This window comes from Bubalus kerabau, chromosome 7 (genome assembly GCF_029407905.1).
Source record: "Bubalus kerabau isolate K-KA32 ecotype Philippines breed swamp buffalo chromosome 7, PCC_UOA_SB_1v2, whole genome shotgun sequence".
NCBI classification, from domain to species: Eukaryota; Metazoa; Chordata; class Mammalia; order Artiodactyla; family Bovidae; genus Bubalus; species Bubalus kerabau.
This window is the reverse complement of record NC_073630.1, coordinates 31,298,814-31,321,462: the sequence shown is the minus strand read 5'-3', so window position 1 is coordinate 31,321,462 and position 22,649 is coordinate 31,298,814. Positions and strand designations below refer to the sequence as shown.

At 38.0% G+C, this 22,649-nt stretch overlaps 1 protein-coding gene and 2 long non-coding RNA genes across 18 annotated transcripts in view; 1 reads left to right on the top strand and 2 right to left on the bottom strand.

Annotated features, from left to right (window-relative positions):
• Nucleotides 1–13,669, bottom strand: part of ENPEP (glutamyl aminopeptidase) — a 78,414-nt gene extending 64,745 nt beyond the window's left edge. The window contains exons 1-2 of the mRNA XM_055587960.1: nucleotides 12,733–13,669; nucleotides 677–818 (exon numbers count right to left, since the gene is read on the bottom strand). Coding sequence (XP_055443935.1) covers nucleotides 677–818; nucleotides 12,733–13,394 — 804 coding nt within the window. The 5' untranslated portion in view covers nucleotides 13,395–13,669. The remainder of the gene's footprint in view (nucleotides 1–676; nucleotides 819–12,732) is intronic.
• LOC129657617 (uncharacterized) overlaps nucleotides 1–22,649 on the top strand; it is a 192,471-nt gene that overhangs the window by 101,496 nt on the left and 68,326 nt on the right. For 2 of the 16 annotated variants that reach the window (XR_008716903.1, XR_008716904.1), the window contains one exon: nucleotides 18,443–19,084. The exons of the other annotated variants lie outside the window; for them this stretch is intronic. This is a non-coding gene — a long non-coding RNA (uncharacterized LOC129657617). Of the gene's footprint in view, nucleotides 1–18,442; nucleotides 19,085–22,649 lie in introns of those variants that run through there. 16 annotated transcript variants of the gene reach the window in all.
• On the bottom strand, nucleotides 13,752–16,796 carry LOC129657618 (uncharacterized). The gene is made up of 3 exons (XR_008716906.1): nucleotides 16,686–16,796; nucleotides 15,093–15,291; nucleotides 13,752–14,111 (listed from the first exon to the last, which is right to left on the bottom strand). It is a non-coding gene; the product is annotated as an uncharacterized LOC129657618 (long non-coding RNA).

Sequence of the window (22,649 nt, the reverse complement as noted above, 5' to 3'; positions counted from 1 at the left end):
CAGTATTCTTGCCTGGAGAATCCCAGGGACAGAGGAGCCTAGTGGGCTGCCGTCTATGGGATCGCACAGAGTCAGACATGACTGAAGCGACTTAGCAGCAGCAGCAGCAGGGGATTCTTTCATTTAAGCAGAGCCTAGATGACATATGTCTACTGTATCCATTCTTGCTTAGAAAACCCAACATGGTATTTTGACTAGATTGTAAAATCTTGAATTAAAGACTTCTAGTACTCAAAGCGGAGAAGGCACTGGCACCCCACTCCAGTACTCTTGCCTGGAAAATCCCATGGACGGAGGAGCCTGGTAGGCTGCAGTCCATGAGGTCGCTAGGAGTCGGACGAGACTGAGCGACTTCCCTTTCACTTTTCACTCCCATGCATTGGAGAAGGAAATGGCAACCCACTCCAGTGTTCTTGTCTGGAGAATCCCAGGGATGGGGGAGCCTGGCGGGCTACCGTCTCTGGGGTCACACAGAGTCGGACACGACTGAAATGACTTAGCAGCAGCAGTACTCAAAGACAAGAGATTGCCCAAAGGTATTTTCAAGCCTCTAAATAAGCTATTAGAGCACATTTATTTTAGAATTCAGTAGGTTCTCTCATAACAAATCAGGAAATTTACCTGATATTATAAACAAACTATCTGCATTAATTTTAAAAGAATTTAAAATACTCACCTCCACTGGCATATTCGAAAGTGCCTTATATTCTTTGGAGTGGACAATGGATATTGTATACGTTGCCTTTTTGTTGGGCTCATCAAAACAAGGGAAGGATTTCCTGGCATCTGTTGGTTCATGATCAGTGGCTGCTATGCTCCTTAGAAACAAACACACAAACAAAATATATGTTTTCTCTTCTGACAGCCTCTATTCCTATACAAAACAATCAACTATGTAATCAACTCTTGCATTTCTTAAAGCAAGTGTCCATCCAGAAATCTATCAAATAGTTGTCAAAGTCTTTACTGGAATTTTTAGGCTAACAAATGAAAATTCAGAAACTGCTTTGGGCATTTTATATGAATAGTTAAGTATTTTGGTCCCATAACTAAAAATCTGTGATGAGCAAAAATCAATCCAATTTATGTGCTATCATTCTTTCCATCCTACAGCTATCAAGTGACAAGTAGATAAACACAAAGCCAAACTCAAAGGCGTGCTTGTAGCTGTCCTTGTAAGTGTGAACAGCTGTGTTATGTCATGGAGTAGAGGAGTATATTCTAGAGTCTACAGATCCTGTCCCTAATAGCACATTCTTTCTTACTTATGTTACACCAGGGACAAAACCCTTAGTTTCATTTCCATGCAAAGCAGTCCCTGAACAATGTCCCAGTGAAGCAACCTTTGGCCAGATTTAAAACCCTTTTTGGAAAGAGACAGTGTTCTTTTATGACTCTAACTAGGCATATGCGTTATTAAACTAAAATGTTACTGTATAATCTTTCCATCATTTCAAAGTGGGACTATTTTTTTGAGTAATTGCTCAAAAAAAATCAATGAATATATACTTTTTATATGTAGTTATAGTACAGTAAGATTGTACATTTGCTCATTTGAAGACTAAGCAGAGTAAAAAGTGTAAAATAGAAATGTTGACATATTCATTAATAATTTGTATAAGAAAAATATTTTGTGCTTCAGAATTCTCCAGGACTAATTGGAGGTATTTCATAAAGAATAACAAATTATTACATCCTTCATTCATCCAATAAATATTTGTTGAACCCACTCTTTCATATTCAGAAACACACACATTTATCAGGTATCATTCTATGTACTGAGGAAATAACAAAGACTAGATAGACAAGGAGAGTGCTAAGAGCTGTGTAGGAAATAAAACAAGGGAAGTGACAGAGAATGACCCAGGAAAAGTGGTGGGCAATATAAGGTAGAATCGTCAGGGACGGTCTCTTGCAGTAAGTGATGAGAAAACCCCAGATAGGCGAAGATTAAGGAAAATACGCTTCTTTATGAACAACAAGTGCATAGTTGCTAAAGTGGAAAAGAATTTACTGTGGTTGAGGACCTGAAAGATGTCCAGAGTAGCTGAAGTACAGTGAACTAGAGGGACTAAATGATCAGCAGAGGCCATGGTAAAAGTCTGCACTTTATTTGGATTCAAGGATGCAATATATACATAATTTATCTAAAACCTAATATGACATAGGTCAACATTCATCTACAAGAAATTAAAATATTTTTGAAGTTCCTTTAAAAAGCCTCTGGATATAAAAATTACTTGTTAAAAACTTAGCCAAGAAAACTAATCTGTGAAAAATAAAACTGGAAAAGGGCTGTCTTTGGGGATACTATTGACTGACGGGGACAACTTTCTGGGATGATTGAAAAAAATCTATATTTTATTATGGGGTGTGATTAACAAAGGTGTGTACATTCCTCAAAATTCATTAAATTAGTTCCTGTTAGATTTGTGCATTTAATATATATAAAATCTATCCTAAAATAACTGTAAATCAATATTCAGTTGCAGTAAGTAGGTTTGGATTATTACAGTGATATGAATTAATGAAAAAACAAACTTTTCTGTGTTCTGAGCTTGAGCAAATAAAAAAAAAAAATCAAGATAACAGAAGGCAGGTTTCTCACTGCTGGGGAAGAGAGTTATAAATTTGTTTTAAAAAAGAAAGGAGACTAGACCTTGATACTGAACTGTAACTGAAGGATCTGTGTAAATTCAATGATTTTTTGGTAAATATGTAAACAGATATAAAAATATACAAGACATGTATTCCCTATCTTTGTCCGCTGAACAAGACTAGAAGAAATAACACACGTGTAGCAGTGAGCACTGGAGAAGGAAATGGCAACCCACTCCATTCTTCTTGCCTGGAGAATCCCAGGGACGGGGAAGCCTGGTGGGCTTCCGTCTATGGGGTCTCGAAGAGTCGGACACTACTGAAGCGACTTAGCAGCAGCAGCAGCAGCGAGCACAACTAGTTCCCCTTTAGTTCAGTTCAGTCACTCAGTCGTGTCCGACTCTTTGTGACCCCTTACCACTCTCCAATGAAAGGAACCAGAATGCGTCACAAAAATTATATCAATGCTGTGGTTTATGTTAGAAAATGTTCTGTACTTTAAAAATATATACTGAATGTGAAGAGGTAAAGAGAGACAATGTTGCAAATAGTCTAAAGAGAGAGACAGAGATGTGGGGCTGTGGGGAAGAGAAAATAGGACAAAACGTAAACCATTGGTTGTGTTCCTACAATTCCTTGTATTATTATTGTAACTTTCCTGTTAAGTTTAAAATTATTTCAAAACAGAAAGTTATCCAAAAACTCCCAGTATTACTGATTAGTTTTTGTGATGATAACAGTTTAACTAGTCAATTGAAGTTTCTAACACCTGAGACTGTTAAGTAAGTAAGTGTTAATAGCTCAGTCGTGCCCGACTCTTTGCGACCCCATGGACTGCAGCCCACCAGGCTCCTCTGTCCATGAGATTTTCCAGGCAAGGATACTGGAGTGGGTTGCCATTTCCTTCACCAGGGGATCTTCCCAACCCAGGGATCGAACCCAGGTCTCCTGCACTGCAGGCAGATTCTTTACCGACTGAGCTACAAGGGAAGCGTGAATCTCAAATACATCAGAACATAAAGAAACCTATACACTTTCCCAGAATACTGAGGGTTTATAATAAGATTCATTAGCTCCAACTCCATGTTTAGTCAGCTGCTTTTTTCTTCTGAATTCTTCTGGATTCTGATTTCTTTCTCAGACAAAAGAAAAGGAAAAGTTACCCTCTGCAAGAATGTTTCAGTTTAGTCACATCTCAGAAATAAGCCAGCCCACTAATTTGGGAATATGAGAGAGAGAGAGAGAGACCGTGTGTGTGCACACACGTGAGCATGTGTGTGTGCATGCACCTTCATGTGTGTGGGAGGTGACGTGATGAAGGAGTGGAATAATACTGTTCTAAGCAACGGCCATTGGGTAGGTTTTCAAATACTTGGTTTCAGTGTCTATGCTACAGTATGTACTTCTAAGCATCTAAGAGAAAGAAGAATTTTCCGTCCTTTGCTCACAATCTCTCTTTAAAAGAGATTGTGCTTGATTGTAGGGGAAAGATGCCTTATTAGATTACAGTACATCAGAGCCTACCTTTGGAAATCGAGTGGGACGGTGTTGGTGAGATCTCTGTGTGGTACGCTTGATCCATGTTGGTGGTCCTGTCAGCAAATGTTAATTACAGCAAGTCCCAATCAGTGATAGTGATCTGGACTTACACTGGTATACATATAGTGACATTCATCAACCAGAAGGGCTACGAAATGTGGATTTTTTGTTTGTTTGTTTTTTTAAGTTCAGAGCCTATGTGATTTTATGGGGAAAACCCTCTTCTAAAAGTAAAAATTCCTAGATTCAATGGACAGTCATTCAGATAGGATCATTAGAAAACCATTAAGAGATTAGTGATCTTAAATGACACCTTGTACTAGTTGTGCTTAATATGTATCCGTAGGACATTACATCCAGAAACAGGAACACGTTCTTCTCAAGAGTACATGCAATGTTCTTCAGGATGTATGTTACGCCACAAAACAAGTCTAAACAAATTTACGAGGACAGAAATTATATCGAGCATTTTTTCTGACTACAGCATTATGAAACTATAGGTATCATTTACAGGAATAAGAATGAGAAAAAACACAAACAGGTGGAGACTAAAAAACATGCTACTAAAAAACCCCCAATGTTTCAATCAGGAAATCAAAGAGGAAATCAGAAAATACCTTGAGACAGTGAAAATAAAAACTATCTAAAGTCTATGGGATATAGCGAAAACTGTTCTAAGAGAGAAGTTTATAGAAACACATGCCTACCTCAAGAAACAAGAAAAGTCTCAAATAAACAACCTGAAAGAAAAAGAACAAACAGAGCCCAATAAGGAAATAAATAGAAACCTAAAAATATAGAAAAGATCAATAAAACCAAGAGCTGTTCCTTGGAAAAATAAACAAAATTTATAAATGTTTAGCCAGATTCACCAAGAAAAAAGAGAGAGGACACAAATTAACCAAGTAAGAAATGAAAGAAGAGAAATTATAACCAATATAACAGAGATTAAAAAACATGAGAGAATATTAGGAACAGCTATAAAGCATAAAGCAATAAATTGGACAACCTAGAAGAAATGGATAAATTTCTAGAGACATACAATCTTCCAGACTGAATCAGGAACAAATAGACAGTCTGAACAGACTAAAAAAACTCCTGGCAAACAAAAATCCAGGACTAGACAGCTTCACAGGGGAATTCTACCAATATAGAATATATATATATATAAAAGAATAGAATATTCTCAAAATGTTCTAAAAAAATTAAAGAGGAGGGAACACTTCCAAATTCATTCCACAAAGCCACCATTAATTTGATACTGAAAATAGGCAAAAACAGTACAAAAAAGAAAATTATAAGCCGATATCTCAGATGAATATAGATACAAAAATCCTCAACAAAATATTAGCAAACTGAATTCAACAATAAATTAAAAAGATTATAGACACCATCATCAAGTAGGATTTATTCTAGGAATGGAAGGATGGTTCAAGATCCATAAATCAACAATGTGATACACCACATTGACAACAGGAATACAAAAAATACAAATAATAAATGTTGGTAAGGATGTGGAGAAATTGGAGGGAATGTAAATTGGTACAGTCACTATGGAAAGCAGTATGGAAGTTCCTCAAAACAATAAAAATAGAACTACCATATGATCCAGTAACTTCAGTCCTGGGTATTTATCTGGAAAAAAAGTGAAAACACCAGTTTGAAAAGATAGATGCACTTCAATGTTCATAGCCAAGATATGAAAACAGCCTAAGAGTCATCAACAAATGAATGGATAAAGATGATGTAGTGTGTGTGTATACAGTGAATGTTGTTCAACCGTTAAAAAGGATGAGAGCCTGCTATTTGCAGCAACAAATACAACAAAACAGAAACAGACTCACAGATATAGAGAACAAACTAGTGGTTACCAGTGGGAAGAGGGAAGCAGGGAGAGGCAAGATAGGGTAGGGGATTCAGAGGTGTAAACCACTATGAATAAAACAGGCTCTCAGGATATATTGTACAGCACAGGGAATATAGACAATATTTTATAGTAACTTTACATGGAGTATAATCCATAAAAATATTGAATCTCTATACTATAAACCTGAAACTAATATTATAAATCAAGTATTCTTTAGTTTTTTAAAAAGGCCCTATTTGTATATGCTAAATTCCACCAGAGTTACTAAAGTTTTCTAAATATATGCAAATTTAAAAACAATGTGTATGAGCTAGCTGTACAAAACCATTTTGGACAATGACTTCTTTGGAGAGGTTTTATTCAGTGATAAAAGCTTCTTTTTAAAATTAGATGAATTGTTTTGCAAATTTAATGGAAAAAGCCTGGCTAATCACAGTATATTCAGGAGTAACTCTTGGGTATGTCCTGAATAATTACAATTCTAGGCAAATGTGCTGAGGTAAACCATTTTTCTACAGGGGCCTCTCCATGTCATGTTAATAAATCACTTACTAGACCCAGCCCATTAAAAATATAATTCTGTGTAGCTTGTTAGTTTTACAAAAGGGAAGGCATTCCTCTGACTTCTCTGAGTGCGTGAGATCAAGGTGACCTCAGAGAAAGCTGAAGGGAGAGGAAGTGACGATGCAAGCACCAAGCCGTTGACTTGGAATCAACTCAAAATAAAACAACTGCTTGACTGCCTCATGAATCATCTAGCACACTGTTTCCAATGAAGACTCTCAGGCTACGTTCAGTAGTTTAATAACTTGAGCCAGCAAATGAACAGCAAGGTCTGGGTGAAAACTTAAACAAAGGACTTCTGATGCAGGTGAGGCCGCCACAGCTAAGTATCAGTACAGGGTTCCAGAGTTAAGTACGGGAGCTGATCGGTGCAAAACAACCCATTTAGATTATTATCTAGACTCCAATCTGTTTTTATGGTGGTTTGAACCAGTTAATTATTTTAATTTATTTGCCAACAGCTCTTTTCCTAAGTGAAGGATACTCAAGTAAAATTTCTTTTTGTTTCCTTGCTTCCAACATAAAGGAAATTACTATGCGTCCTGCAACAAGTAAACAAGGCCTCCCCCCGCCCCGCCCATCAAATCTGTTCTTTATTGATAATGGGCATACCGATAACTTGATGTATCAATCTAAGAATATAATGACTAAACTGACATACAGTTAAAATTTCAAGATCAGAACTACAGTGAGGATACATATCCATGTGTGAGAATATCACACACATATACACGCACCCTTAATTATGACCATCCCGCTGATTTCTTTTCTGCCATGTTTCCACTTAACTCTTTATCCCAAGTCCTAACCTTGTGCTTCAGATTTATTTATCCAGATGCCTTCTAGACATCTCTTCCTAGATATCTACCATTCAGCACATCTGACACCAAACTCATGACCTTCCCTTCTAAACCTGGTTCTTCTATTTCTGTATCAGTGAAAGGTGGGCTATCAGACCAGACTTCTGGAGCATCCTTGATCTGTAACTTTAACTCATCTCTTCCCCATAGCCAGTTAGTCTGCCAGTCCTGACTATGTTCTTCCAGACCGTTTCCTTCATTGTATTCTCTTCTGTCTGTCCTGAAGTCACTGTCCTACCTGATCCTTATCTCTTTCCTGGATACCTGCAGTTTCTCTCATATACTCATGTATAGATTTAGTTCTTTTCTCCCCATGTAAATAGTCATGGGTTAACCTTTTCTGCATAATGCCTTTCATTAATTAATTATCCTTACTTTTTTTCCCAGTGGGTTTTCCAGACTTATCTCTAGCTAGCATCTTCAAATAAACCTCTCCTACAAAGGTATTTCTTCTCCTTAATCTGCTTTTTTGACGTAGCGCCTTTCCTTTTTGCCTGCTTTTTACATTACGTGTCTCTGCCTATTGAAATCCCATCATTACATCAAAATTCAGCCTCAATCCCAGCAATACTGTTGTTATTCAGTCGTGTCCGACTCTCTGCAACCCCATGGACTGCAGCACACCAGGCTCCCCTGTCCTTCACTGTCTCCCACAGTTTGCTCAAACTCATGTCCATTGAGCCAGTGATGCTGTCTGTCTCATCCTCTGCCAAAACCCCAGAAAACCCAAACTGAAAACTGTCCTTCTTTTAAGCTCTTATTGTAATTCCTATCAATTCCAATGATTCTCAGTCCTTAAAGTATGAAGATGACATTCCTAAGTCAAAAAGATTTTACCAGCTCCTCTTGCCTTTGACATGAGATGGGGAGAATAAGAACCAAAAGAAGTTTTCCATGCTTAGTGGGAAAGTGAAGGTGTCATTGGTGGAAATTGGATTCCTCTACAGGAAAGAAGCTGTGGCGATGCAGTGGATCCCAGCATTTGCCAGAGCATGCTAGTCATGTGACAGTCTATGTGAAAATGCTTCTATATATTCATTCAATAATAGTTAAGTTCTCTCTGTGGGCTAGTTGTGAACAAGAGACACACAGAGACCCTAGTCTCAGGGGCCACAGAAGATTCCACAGTCATGTGGTTGGGAAACAGCATACTGTGGCAGCTTCTAGAGGTTTGTCATGAACTTTATCATATAAAAGTCTCTGAAAAGTCCCACCATTAAAACAAAAATCATTTTGTATTCAGTATTATTTCCCAAACAACCTTGGCCACAGAATAACTCCTCTGCTTTTTTCTGGCAATATCTATGAATACCTTCATGCAACTAGAACTCTGTGGAACTGATAATTAGGAAATGCTGTGTAAGAGCAATCCAGATGTAGAGAAGGAAATGCTGAACCTTAGAGAGAAGGGAATGTTGTTATGTACTTTGGAGATGTGAGTAGAGGGGAACTCTGAGAAGAGAATAACTGTGAATCCTACGTAACTGTTGAGAGTGTTAAGAGGGTTTAGTGGTGTGGGCAGGAAATCATTCCAAAGATTTCAGTCCTTTGAAGTGGTTTTCCTCAGACCCAAAAGAACAGACCAGACGGTAGAAAAAGTGGCTGTCAAGTCTCTCAAACTTTCTCCACCCAAGCCTCACTACAACTCTGTCCCCAGTGAGATGGTATGGTTATTACAGCTAGGGAGCTCTGAACTGGTTCTACCTTCTCCAAGTCTCCATTTGCCTCTGAATTTTGACAGAAAGAAGCTCAGATAGTTGTCTCCTTTCTGTGAAGTCCAAGTCTCAGTTGTATTTACAGAAATCAAGTAATTTTGGTTACTATTGAGTGCACTTACGTTTAGTTTGCACTGTGGTTCCGACAGTAATATCCCATACCACACATACTCAATCCCAGAGTTAATTTTACAATAAGGCAGAAGAGCTGGAAAATATAATCTTGACAGTATACATAAAAATGTATTGCTCTGATGGCATTTGAAACTGTATGAGCATCAAATATTACAAAGTTCACTATATGATGTGAAAGAATGCTGCTATTCCCCCTGAACTCACTGTTGTGGCTCTTCTCTGCATTTTGTAGATGAAACCCACTGGAGACCTGCATTGTCAAAACGTTATTCACAGGCTTGAAAGAAAACAATAAGCTTTTCTCATATGCTTGAAATATTTCATAATAAGAAAAACAAAAAGTATTCCATTGAGCCTAAATGAGGTTACCGAGTATGTGCCAGAATCGTTCCAAAACCATGAATGCAGTACAGAACTGGCTGCATCCTGTGTAATGTGAGAGCCTAAACTGCTACCAATGAAAACAGACAAACTCCGGGACACCAGTCCTCCAAGGGAGCCTAACTGACCACTGGCCTTCCCCCCACCTTGCTGTCACTTAGTATTTCAGAGTATTTTCTCAACTAAAACAGCTAAGTTTCAAAACGTCAGCTCTCAAGTGTATATTTTATCATAATATTAACTCATATGGTAAAATAATCCAAAGATTTATACTTATGAAATACATAACAGAAACTTATGAATGGAACTGTGTTCCTTATTTTTTGCCTTCCTATAGTGTATAGAATTTTTATAAAGTATTTTGATGGCTTTACTCAGATGCAATTTTTGTTGTTTTCACAACCCAAGAAGCAGTTTTAAACTCTTAGCAATAATCATTTAAAAGTTTTGACTTGTTTTCACTTTACACTAACAGATTTTTAGAATCTCTTGAAGGTAGATATTCTTTAGAGGTAGATATATCTTTAGATATTCCTTTTCCTCTACCAAATTGCAAACACTTAAATCATTTTATTGTTAGACTCAGAGAAATAGGTACTTTATTGTTTGTGAAAATGTAATTTGGAACATATTTTTGAAAGTCAGTTTGGAGATACATACATATACATAAGTACATGCACATGTGTTATATATGTGTAGATGTGTGTATATACACACACGCATATGCTCATACATATTTTGAGCCAATTTCCTAAGAATTTTCCTATAGAAATATGAGAAAATATCATTCCTAGTTTTTTAAAAGGCTGTTTATTACATTTTATAGGTGTTTATAGGTAAAAAAGTGGGAGCAATTTAAGCACCCAAATCTAATGGGAAAGTTGAATAAATTACATTATATTCATATCATGGACTATCATGTATCCATTAAGTCATTTGCAGAAAAACACCAAATAACATGGTAAAGTGTTGATATATCGTAAAAACATGTTACACAACACTATATAAAGCATAATAATGCTATGTATGTGTCCAGAAAAAAATGACTAGAAAACCATCTGCCTAAATACTAACAATTACTATACTTAAGTGATGGGGTTATAGATGGATTTTTTTTCTTATAATTTTTTTGCTTCTCAAGTTTTCTGTAGTGAATGTCTCATAATATATTTTATGAAATAACTAACCAAAATAAATGTTACAAGTTTCTTGACGTATTTGTACTTTGACCCAGCAATTTTATTTTTCAGACTACATCCTAACATAAGGAAATACACTGTAAGTACACTTAAGATGTACTTACAGCTTTGTTCTTTCTGACTTGTTTATAGTAATAAAATACTGGAATCTACTCAAATGTCTAGCATTAGTGAATTGGTTTTAAAAAGTAACAATGTATTCATGCAATGGAATACTGCTCAGTCTTTAAAATCAGATTCTTGAAAATATTTAATAAAGGGAAATGTTTACAATATATTCAGTTAAAAGGCATGTGGATAGAGAAATATGTAGAGATAATTTAATTACAATTTTGATTACCTAAAAAAATTAGAATATCCATTAGCATGTTAACAGGGCTTACCAATGGATGGTGAAATTATTTATATGTTCTTTTGATTTCCCTTTTTATAATTTCTATGCTTTCAACATTTGTAATTTTTATAAACAGAAAAATATGTAAACAATGAAACTTTATTCTATAGTATATAGAATTGTCTTATTGCTAGTAATATTAATATATGCTATCTATATAAACATGATCCCTCCAAATATTTTTTCAAACTATCGTTTCTAATCTACTCAGTTTAATACTATACCACACAATAAGAATGTTGAAATATTTTATTTTAATCCCTTGGTCTTTCTGATAAACAACAGGTAGCATTTTGACCAAAAGATTTGCTTTGCTCTATAAAATGCTTCAAACAACATAGGGATATTCAGAGGGCTGGCCTTAAACTTTCTCTAAACAGTGACATAAGGTTTCTTTTCTCTTTTTTTAGAATATAAATACTTTTTATTGTATATACTAAGTTTGATTGAGTGTCAAAGATTTGCTTATACATTTTTAGTTGCCAACTTTAGTTTTAGTTGCCAAATTTTAAGGTTTCTCCATTCTTCACTTGTTCAGAATCGAAGTAGGTAAAAGTCAAAACAGTTTCAAGTTCAGTGGTGCCTCAGGTGTAACCTTCCTCTCTGATGCAAGAACCATACCCACAGGGTGAAGTTTTTTTAATTCATTGAGAGAGTTTATGTCTTTGACATAAGCCTCTGACTAAATGAAAGACAAGTAACTATTTGTCTCAGGGAATGCAAATATATATACAGGTGTACTTGGAGGGCTCTTTGTGTGGGGATATTTTTATGTCCTTAATTGCTTGATATATCTTTTTTGTCACAAAAGACTGAGCATAACTACTGCATACTGCATGATAGATAATAAGCCCAAAGATTTATCCATGTGCTGCTACTGATGCATGGACTCAATGAGTATTTATTGAGCAAAACATAGTTCTGGCCATTTGAGATAAAAAAGACACAGCTGTTCCTTTCTTAAGTGAAAACACAAAGACAGTTACATGAATTTTATATACTCTTTTTCGATGTTTAGTCTCCAATAAAACAAAAAATTATAATTGATATTTACTGATTTTCACTTAAATTTAGTATGATATCATTTTAAAAGTTCAGCTTAAAATCATTGCCATATAGCCCACAAATATCACCCGTGAAAGTTACCAAAAACATATTTTTAAAGGTTCAGGTAGTTTATATAAATATTAAGGATAAAATGCAGTATATTATGATTTTTCCTGATGAAAAGAAGGACTTACACTGATTTTTTGGACTCCGTGCAGCTCATTCAATAGTTTCAAATTTTGTGATAGGCTTTGAAAATACAACAGGGCAAGAGTTTTTGCTACCCAGAGGAACAGGCAGAAATGAAGTCAGGTTTAGATAAAGATCAGACCATGAAAATAATTGAAAGGTGAAAAGAGAAAAGGAAAGGAAGAGAAACGGAAAGCAAAGATAAAAGCTTCGGAAGAACAAAGCAAAAAAAATTTTTTTTTACTTGGTTTGTCCTTTCTCCACGTATGTCGTTCTGTAAAATCCCACGAGGGAGCCGTTCAGCCAGCCGGCGAACTCCAGGATCAGGTGGTAGGGACCCTCGCCAGCGTTGGGCTCAAGCTCTTCTTCTGCTTCCACCACCACATACTCCTGCTTCTTGTATTCGAAGCACTGCCTGACTTGAACCTGCTCCCCAGACGGCCTCCTCAGCACCGGGAGCTTGGTGATCCTCGTCTCCCGGAGATGTAGCCACAGGTACCGGGTGAATGAGCTCACGTTGATGGAGATGTCCACGCTGCCCGTGTACGTGTCCTCCTCCATCAGCGGCTTCACCTCCAGGTCGTAGTGCACTGGTTTGATGAAGTCCGGCAGCCTGAAGTCTTTCCAGCCTCCGCTTTCATCCTCACTGGCAGGGCAGACCCCCTGGTCCTCTGGAGGGCTGGTAACGGGAGGCAGGTGGGAAGGAGCCTGGGTCGTGCCCTGGGTCGTGCCCTGGGTCGTGCCCTGGGTCGTGCCCTCTGTAGAGTCACATGATCTGGTCAGACCCACAGAAAGTCCTACTATTAATCCGACAGCCACCACCACTGCGCAGATAATGGCCACATGTTTCGTCTTAATGCAGTATCTCTTAGAGCCTTCCCAAGATGATCTCTCCTCCAAGATCATTTTTGTTTCCAAAGTCAAATGTTACACATGAAAGGATGTTAAATTTAACTAACTAACGTCAGCAGTCCTTTTCCAGTTGGAAGTAATTGCCTGGCTTGGCAGCCTGCTTTCGCCTTTTGCAAACCTCTCTGTGGCTTCTTGCGTCTTTTCCACTCCCTTCACGTTCCCACTAGCCACTCCAGGATGAATGTGGAAACAAGGGGGTGGAGTAAGGACTCCAGAAGAGGGGCTGAGCGGGAGGAAGAAGACTGACGAAAATATTGTCACGGCTCCTCTTATAAACAACGCATCCCTCACCCCACCCCTCCTGCGCCGGAGTGAGTTAAATATAAAACAGGGCTTAGCTTATCAGCCAAGGGGAGGATGATCTTTTGCCAAAGCTCTGTCAGCAGCTTTCAGGGAGAGAGCATTTGGGAAAGAGGTGTGCTTGTGATAGAAAAATTCAACCTTTGCCACTGAGTCTATTGTGTGCACAATCTCTCCTAATCAAAAGGCTTCTTGAATTTCAGCTATTTTTCAGGTAACTTGCTAAAGAAGCTATGTTTTCTTTTCATTTATTTTTTTTCCCTCATGTAAGCATTCAGATTCTGTCTTTTGCCACTGGAATTCGGTGCTCAGTATGATACATAAATTCAGGGACCAGGTAAGTACTCAGTAAATATTTGTTGAATTGGTGGATTAACAAAACATGGCCAGGTCACCATAAATCAGTTGATGCTGGATAAAAGAGAGAAGGAAACATAAGACATTAATCAAAGCGATACTGGAGCTGAAATGCATAAAAAGAAAAAAAGAGAAAGGGAATGGGTTGAAAGGACAGAAGGAAAAGGAAGGTAAACTTGTTAGCTTAGATAACTAAACTATGTTAAACAGATAGTCTGGTCTCAGTGAGATTGAATTCTTTAAGTATGGTAGATAACTTTCCTAGTGGCTCAGACGGTAAAGCCCCCGCCTACAATGTGGGAGACCCGGGTTCCATCCCTGGGTCGGGAAGATCCCCTGGAGAAGGAAATGGCAACCCACTCCAGTATTCTTGCCTGGAAAATCACATGGATGGAGGAGCTTGGTTGGCTACTGTCCATGGGGTCGCAAAGAGTCGGACACGACTGAGCGACTTCACTATCTACTATCTATGGTAGATGACATTTGGAGCAGATTTCGGATGCAAAACTTGGCCTTTTAGAAAGATCTATTATCTGCCCAAACCTATTGCTTATATACAAAAAGGTCAAGATGATGGAAATCACAATAATCGACTCCCATTGTTGTGAGTACCTAAGATGTATATACACCCAAGCCTTCTCTAATAGTAACAGTACAATCATAAATATAAAACTTTGAGAGCTTTCTACATGCCGGGAAGTGTACTAGGTACTTTAAAGAAGATCTGTCTTACCAACAACTCCATAAGATTGGTACTATTATGACGCCCATTTTAGAGACAGAAAGACTGACATTCAAAGAGGTTAAGTCATTTGCTTAAGGTCACAGAATTGGAGTTAGAACTCAGGCTGTCTGAGTCTAAAATCCAAATAAATAATTATACTGCCTCTCTTTTCTGAAGAGGAAATAAGAGTGGTAAGTAACTATGAAAAACTTGGTCAGTATTTCCCAACGTGCAATCCATGGATAGTAGCAGATATACTTGCAAAGCAGGCAATGCTGGGGAAGATAAAGTTAAGAACATTCTTTCATTACCTTCCATTCTTACAAGGCCTCCAGTTTGCATTACCATCACAGGATGAGTCTCCCAGACAGGATACACTATTGAGTGATTTCTTCCTTTAGTTAACGAGAAAGCTTTGTTTGGTGAGGTACCTTTGGGGCAGTCTTGAAGGTCTTGTGTTCCTTGAACACACTCTGAGGGTCTTATGTTCCACACTCTGAGAAATGCTACCTTAAACGATTCCAAATTATAAACACACGGAAAAAAAGAGAAGATTTTAAGAATGAAAGGGTCCATTTTGCTCTGTACATTTCTATTGTTTTCATAAAAATAGTAGTAAAAGAAATAAAGGGGAGAAGGTATATTTTTCTAAATTATAGGGACATCTTGTTATTTATTTCACATTCTGAAGCAATCCTAAACTTTTAAAATTATAGTACGTTTAGCTTTGGTAAGTCAACTTCCTGAATTTTAGGCTTAAAAAAAAATCCATTTTTTTAATCAGAAAGATCATCTGATGTTTCACTAAATGTTTCAGAAACATTTTGATGTGTTCTCCATAAATTAAAAGGAAGATGTAGAATAAATTTATCTCAGCATAATGACTGAAAATAAGGAAAAACAGTTGGAAGGATGTACATAAAATTATATTAAACTGGAAGCATTTAAAAAAAATCTCAGCTAAACTCTTAAACTCAGCTAAAACTCTTAATCTTGTCTAGAAAGATAGCAATCTTATCTCCATCTTATTTGGGCTCACTGAACAAAGAAGATAATAGACTTTTGAAATAAAGTACACTTCAGGAGAATTGAGAATGACCGCCTGAAATCAAGTATCTCGGGGTTCCCTGGTGGCTCAGTGGTAAAGAATCTGCCAGCCAGTGCAGGAGCCACAGGAGATGTGGGTTTGATCCCTGGATCAGGAAGATCCCCTGAAGAAGGAAATGGCAACCCACTCCAGTATTCTTGCCTCGGAAATCCCATGGACAGAGGAACCTGGTGGGCTACAAGTCCATGGGGTCGCAGAGTAGGAAAAGACAGCACACAAACACCCAACATCTCTCCTACTTTGCCTGAAATTCCACCATAAGGAATTAATTCTTTAAATGCATTTTTTTTTGTTAGAAGAAATAAAATAACTTAAATCCACTTAGTATGTCTGCATACATCCATAAATTTTTAGTTTAAGGCCCAGTTCTGGCCACAACATCTTATTAGTACCAGCCTAAAAAAGCTGCCTACACCCACTGAAGGGCACCACATCTTACCCACATCAGCATATTAGGGGTGCCTGATGTGCCTGATGTGATCGAGATAAAGTGTCCAGCCAGGCAAGTTGAAGTAGCAGAGCCAACAAGTGCACTAAACACGTTTAGGGTCAACACACTAGGGTTTACCAAATATAAAGCCCCAGCTTTCATAATTAGTAAGGCTGCACTTTGCTGCAGCAGTGCCTGCTGACCTTCCTCTCCCTGACACTGGGATGTGGAGTCTGTGGCAGGAGACTCTTGATCTTGAAAGCCCTTGTTCCAGATCCAATCCACGGTGAAGGTCAAGGTAGCCACTAGCAGGACAGAGAGAATCTACTCCTGCAATAAGATCAACAAACCATCATCGGCACTCACCTAGATTAAACAATTTATATTGACTAATGTTGTGTCAGAGAGTCTTCATTACATATAATTAATTTGAAAAGGCTACCTCTAGTCAGTTTCCATTTAGGTTCAAGCCAGTGGAGTGAATGAATGCACAGCTGTTCATTGTCGACCCTAGATCACACTATCCCTCCCCTACAGCTTTTGACAATGGGTGTTATCAGCTTGTATCCCAAGTACAAATCCAATCTTCCAAATATGACCTCAATAAATGTTCACTGATTGCTTGTTCAATAAACAAATGAATGGATAAATAAAAAGGAGGAAAAAAATTCCAAGAATACAGAATGGGAAGGGTCAGTGGGTATAACACAGCAGAAATGTTGAGATAAACTCAGTTTAAATTCCAAGAATGACTGTAAAGGAATTCATTGGAGGTGAGGGCTTGAAATTCCTGATCTTGAGAAGATGAGCAACTTCTTGGCTAATTCCTTCCCATAGCAGGTAGATTGATGTAAGAGACTCAATACTGAATCATGCTTAGTTGTTCAGTCATGTCCAACTCTTCATGACTCCATGGTCTATAGCCCACCAGGCTCCTCTGCCCATGGAATTCTCCAGGCAAGAATACTGGAGTGGGTAGCCATTCCCTTCTCCAGGGGATCTGCCCAACCCAGGGATCGAACCCAGGTTTCCTGCATTGCAGGCGGATTCTTTACCATCTTCACCACCGGGGAAATCCATAATAGTGAATACACAGTGTGTACTCCCCCTTTTCACTTGGAGCTTCTAAGAGTTTAAAGCTCTTCTGTTAGATCTCAGAAAATACACATACCCCAGAGGCTACTGGGTTTTCTGTGTATCTTGAGTGCTAACAGCTCACCTAAGAACTAGGAGCATCTCCAGAAATACTGTCAGCAATTTACACTATGGTGTGGTTGTTTGACTGACTCTCCTGTTTGTCAATGAAAGCTGAATGGTTCAGGAAAACAATAAACAAAAATGGCAAGATAGAATCATACTGGATGGAAGAAGCAGAATCTGTGAATTGGGCTATATTATATAGGGAGCAGGGAGAATCAGAACAAGTTTTTGTCCATCTTGCCACAGCATCTCTATAATCAACCATGTCAATTCTATAAACCTCATGGTCAATCCAAGTATTTCTAAACTTTAAAGGTTTAGCTGGAATTTAAAAGGGGGAGTGCCATTCCATTTGACTTCACCAACCATGCATTCTAAATCCATATTGGTAATGTTTGTTGTGATCCTAGTCAATTATATTTTATTCTCCTCAGGAACATCATCTTTTGTTCAGCTTCAGGAACTGCTTTAAAAGGTTCAATTGGTTTTTTTTTTTTTTTTCCTTTCTCTCCATTTTTTTTTCTTACCCATATCCCTCACACTTGAACATCCCTCCACCCACCCTTCTCCCCATTCCACTCCTCAACTGGTTTTAAGACTAAGTGATCTCAGCTAACTTTTTCCATGAGCTGAAAATAACTGCATATGTCAGGCAGAAAGTGTTCATGAGACCATCTAACTTTTGTTGATTGGTAATGGTGAATTTGTCCAATGACTAGCACAGTAAGAAAAAATACACAGTAGGGAAGACGAGGAAGAGAGAAGAGAAAGTGGGTCAAGAGGTGAGGAAGAGTAGGAAGAAGAAAAATTTTCAGAGAAACTGATGAGGAGAATAAAGTTCCAAAACATATTCAAACATAATTCAATAAAAAATGAAAATCAATGAAACAATATGTTTATATCTTCTCTATTTTTGTTTCCAGACTGATTTGAGAATCCTTCTGTAGGATTTTCTGGACACTCAGACTTCTCATGGTATTCTCCACCCACGTAGTCCATGGACACCAGGATTTCATAAGCTCTGAGCAAGAATCACATTCCTGTTTCTCATTTGGATTGTCCTAGGGAAAATTGGTGCACTTTACCTGCCTCTGAAAAAGTGTCTATGGGCCACTTTTTTCTTTCAGTCATTCAACAAATATATACTAACTCCATAAATATTTACTTTTCAGCAAATACCTACTGGATAAGGAATTCAACGCTAAACTTTAAAATGTGGACATGAAATGTGAATAAATACTCTTTAAGGCATGTGTTTGAGAAGGCAATGGCAACCCATTCCAGTACTCTTGCCTGGAAAATCCCATGCAGTCCATGACCTCCCACAGTCCATGGGGTCACTAGAGTCGGATACGACTGAGCGACTTCACTTTCACTTTTCACTTTTCACTTTCATACATTGGAGAAGGAAATGGCAACCCACTCCAGTGTTCTTGCCTGGAGAATCCCAGGGACGGGGGAGCCTGGTGGGCTGCTGTCTATGGGGTCGCACAGAGTTGGACACGACTGAAGTGACTTAGCAGCAGCAGCAGCAGCAAGGCATGTGTTGAAACCCCTGCTTTGTTCTTAGAATGTGAAAGTTTTGAAAATATTCATGAAAGCAAAGAAAATAAAATGAAATGATTTTTATTATTATAGTTTTATTTTTTCTGTATTTCTATTAATGCTTTTATTCTTATAATTTTAAACTGCTTTTATATTCGGTTCTCTAAGGTACAGTAATGCATTGGGAGACAGTGGCAAGACATAGAAACAGCAGGAGAAGAATAATAGTGATAATATAGTTTAGATTTCTGTTCTGATAACTTCAAAATTATCCTTATCTATTTTCTCAGTGTACTAAAAAACAGCTTTATATTCTGAGTTTTAAAACTTCCTGAAATGTTTAATTCACTCAACATTTCCTTTCAGCCTTTTGTGGGCTTCCCCGATAGCTCAGTTGGTAAAGGATCCACCTGCAATGTGGGAGATGTGGGTTTAGTCCCTGGGTTGGGAAGATCCCCTGGAGAAGGGAAAGGCGACCCACTCCAGTATTCTGGCCACAGCTCTATATTCTGAGTTTTAAAACTTCCTGAAATGTTTAATTCACTCAACATTTCCTTTCAGGCTTTTGTAGCATCAAAATTCTTGGCAATGTCTTATCTCTCTTCTCTCCTATCTGCAGAAATCTGCAAAAATAATGTTGATGTAGAGAAAATATCTTACATAATGTTCTTTTATTCCATAAGGAATCCAAGTGAATTATACTAGTAATGATGATTTTGGATCACATTCCCCACAGAAATTTTCATAAATTAATTCTTCATCTTAATATTAATCATTTCTTTCAGAGAAAGAGCATGTGACTTTCCAATTTTTATTTATTAGCACAGGCTGTTTGGTTTGAAATTTTCTTCATTACTACATTAATTTTAACAAAGTTATCTTTAATTTTTGTTTCCTCAGAAGTAAAGATTTTAACTGCATTAGGAGTGCTTATGTCTGATTCTTTGCGACCCCACGAGGCTCCTCTGTCCATGGGATTCTCCAGGCAAGAATACTGGAGGAGTTTCCATTTCTTCCTCCAGTGAATCTTCCCAACCCAGGGATCAAACCCGTGTTTTCTGCATCTCTGCATTGCAGGTGGATTCTTTTCCACTGAGCCACCAGGGAAGCCCCTTTAACTTCACTAAGATGATACAAGTCTTCCATGTGATAAACAAACATGTTATTTCTTTGTTAGACTCCCTTTTCTTGGTATATCTTCTGTTTTTCATTTATTACTTTCTTAGTATGCTTTTGTATTAAGCTGAAAAATTGTCCCCCTAAAAGATATCCACATTCCTAATTCCTGGAACCTAGGAATGTTAGCTTGCATTTTTTTTAAAGTTTTTGTAGATATGATTAAATTAAGAATCTTGAGATGAGGGCATTATTTGGGGATTATTGATATTAGGATAGGTTTTAAATGCAATCTCACATATTCTTATAAAAGGGAGGCAGAGAGAGGTTTTTCCCACGGACATACAGGTGATGTGAAGATGGAGCAGAGAAAAATTTGAAGATCCTGGTCTTAAAGACTGTAATGATGTACTCACAAACTGCAGAATCCTGGCAGCTACTAGAAGTTGTAAGAGGCAAGGACCAGATTCTCCTCTATAGCTTCTGAAGGAGGGGTAGCCTGCTGACACCTTGATTTTGGCCCAGTGATACCGATTTTGGACTTCCGGCTTTCAAAAATGTGAGAGAATGAATTTCTGTTATTTTAAGCTACTAAGCTTGTGGTGATTTGTTACAGCAGCCACAGGAAATTAATACAACAGTCTTTAGATATTCATTCAACAAATATATGTTGAGATCCACAACATGCCAGATATTTTCAACTGACGGAAAGCACTAAATAAGAACACAAAAGCAGTCTCAGAGCAGAAGAGTTTTTCTCAAGTAGGAATAAGGTTGGAATAAGAGAGAATATTGGCTTTTTGGACAGTGACATACTCTCTTCTTTCATCCACTTGTGATTTTCTAGAGATACACTTCAGACGTCTGTTTTTGTTCTTCAAGACATATGTAGATTTTACTCAAGGTTTTAAAGGATTTTTAAAATATTTACTTGACTGCTTCGGGTCTTTGTTGCAGCACGCAGGATCTTTCTTGGTAGACTCTCTAGCTGTGGCTCCATGACATGTGGGATGCTAGTTTCCTGACCAGGGATGAAACCCACATCCCCCGCATTCCAAGGTGGATTCTTACCCACTGGACCACCAGGGAAGTCCCCCTTTAAAGGATTTTTATGCATTTATTTTCCCATTGCCTTCACCATGGAACATTTGTTAAGAGGATTGATAAATCGTTTCTTCAGTGAATAGAATATATGTGTTTCTGTATAAACATTATAACTCCCACTGAATTTATCTGAATCATTTATTAAATTACATCTTGGGAAAATTTATATTTGCTTTTGATTTGGAAGCTTTAATTCTAAATCCATTTTTTGGTCAGTGATGTTCCAAATCCGAGACAAAATAATACTATTTCTTGTGGATGGAGTGATTCCCTTCTATCTTCTGAATGCTTTGCCTCGTTTATTTCTCCTCTTGTCATTGATAGTAATCTGGTGAATTGTTTAGCTTCTGCATTTAGATACTTTCCTTTGATATCTTGATTTTCATTAGCTTTTAAAGGGGTTCTGGTGAGTTTTATTCTTAGTTTATCTGCTATCTTTTGCATCTGTGGCTAAGATATTTATATGCATATGTTGTAAGGGTTGGACTTTGCACATGAATCAGCGGAAAAGAACTTGCCTGCAGTGCAGGAGACATGGGTTCAATCACTGGTTGGGAAGATCTCCTGGAGGAAGGCATGGCAACTATTCCAGTATTCTTGCTGGGAAAATCCCATGAACAGAGAAGCCTGGCATGCTGCAGTCCAAGGGGTTGCAAAGAGTCAGACACGACTTAGTGACTGAACCATGATGCTCTCTAGTAACAAGAAGTCTGGAGTTAGAGAGTAGCATCATGATTTGGAAGCTCAATAATGTCTTCAGGAAACTGATATGTGCCTATCTATTCATTCCATAACTTTTATTGTGTGGTCCCAAGCTGGTTGTCACAATTCTGGCTATGACAATCATTTTCAAGGTTAAGAAGTGGAGGGAGGAAGGAAGAGTAACTTTTTTTTCCCCTTAAGAGTTCTTTTTCTTTTATCAGTGAAGACAGTAATTTCCCAGAAGTCCTCAGCAGTCTGCGTCTAAAATTTCATTCAGGAGTCTTGATTCACTTGGCCCTTCTGTAGCTTTACCTGCTGGAGAGGAATGTGGTAGAAATTACTGACCCGAATCAACACCAACTTATCTCTACGGCAGCACACATTGCTGGTGCAAACTCATTATATTTGTTGGCAAATAAGAGGAGAAACGGCCATTGGCGAGGCACAAGCACAGCCTCAATAGATCTTATCTCTGGAGAAGTGTAGTCGCTCAGTCGTGTCCGATTCTTTGCGACCCCATGGACTGTTGCCTACCAGGCTCTTCCATCCGTGGGATTTTCCAGGCAAGAATACTGGAGTGGGTTGCCATTTCCTTCTCCAGGGGATCTTCCCGACCCAAGGATTAAACCCGGGTCTCCCTCATTGTAAGCAGACGCTTTACCA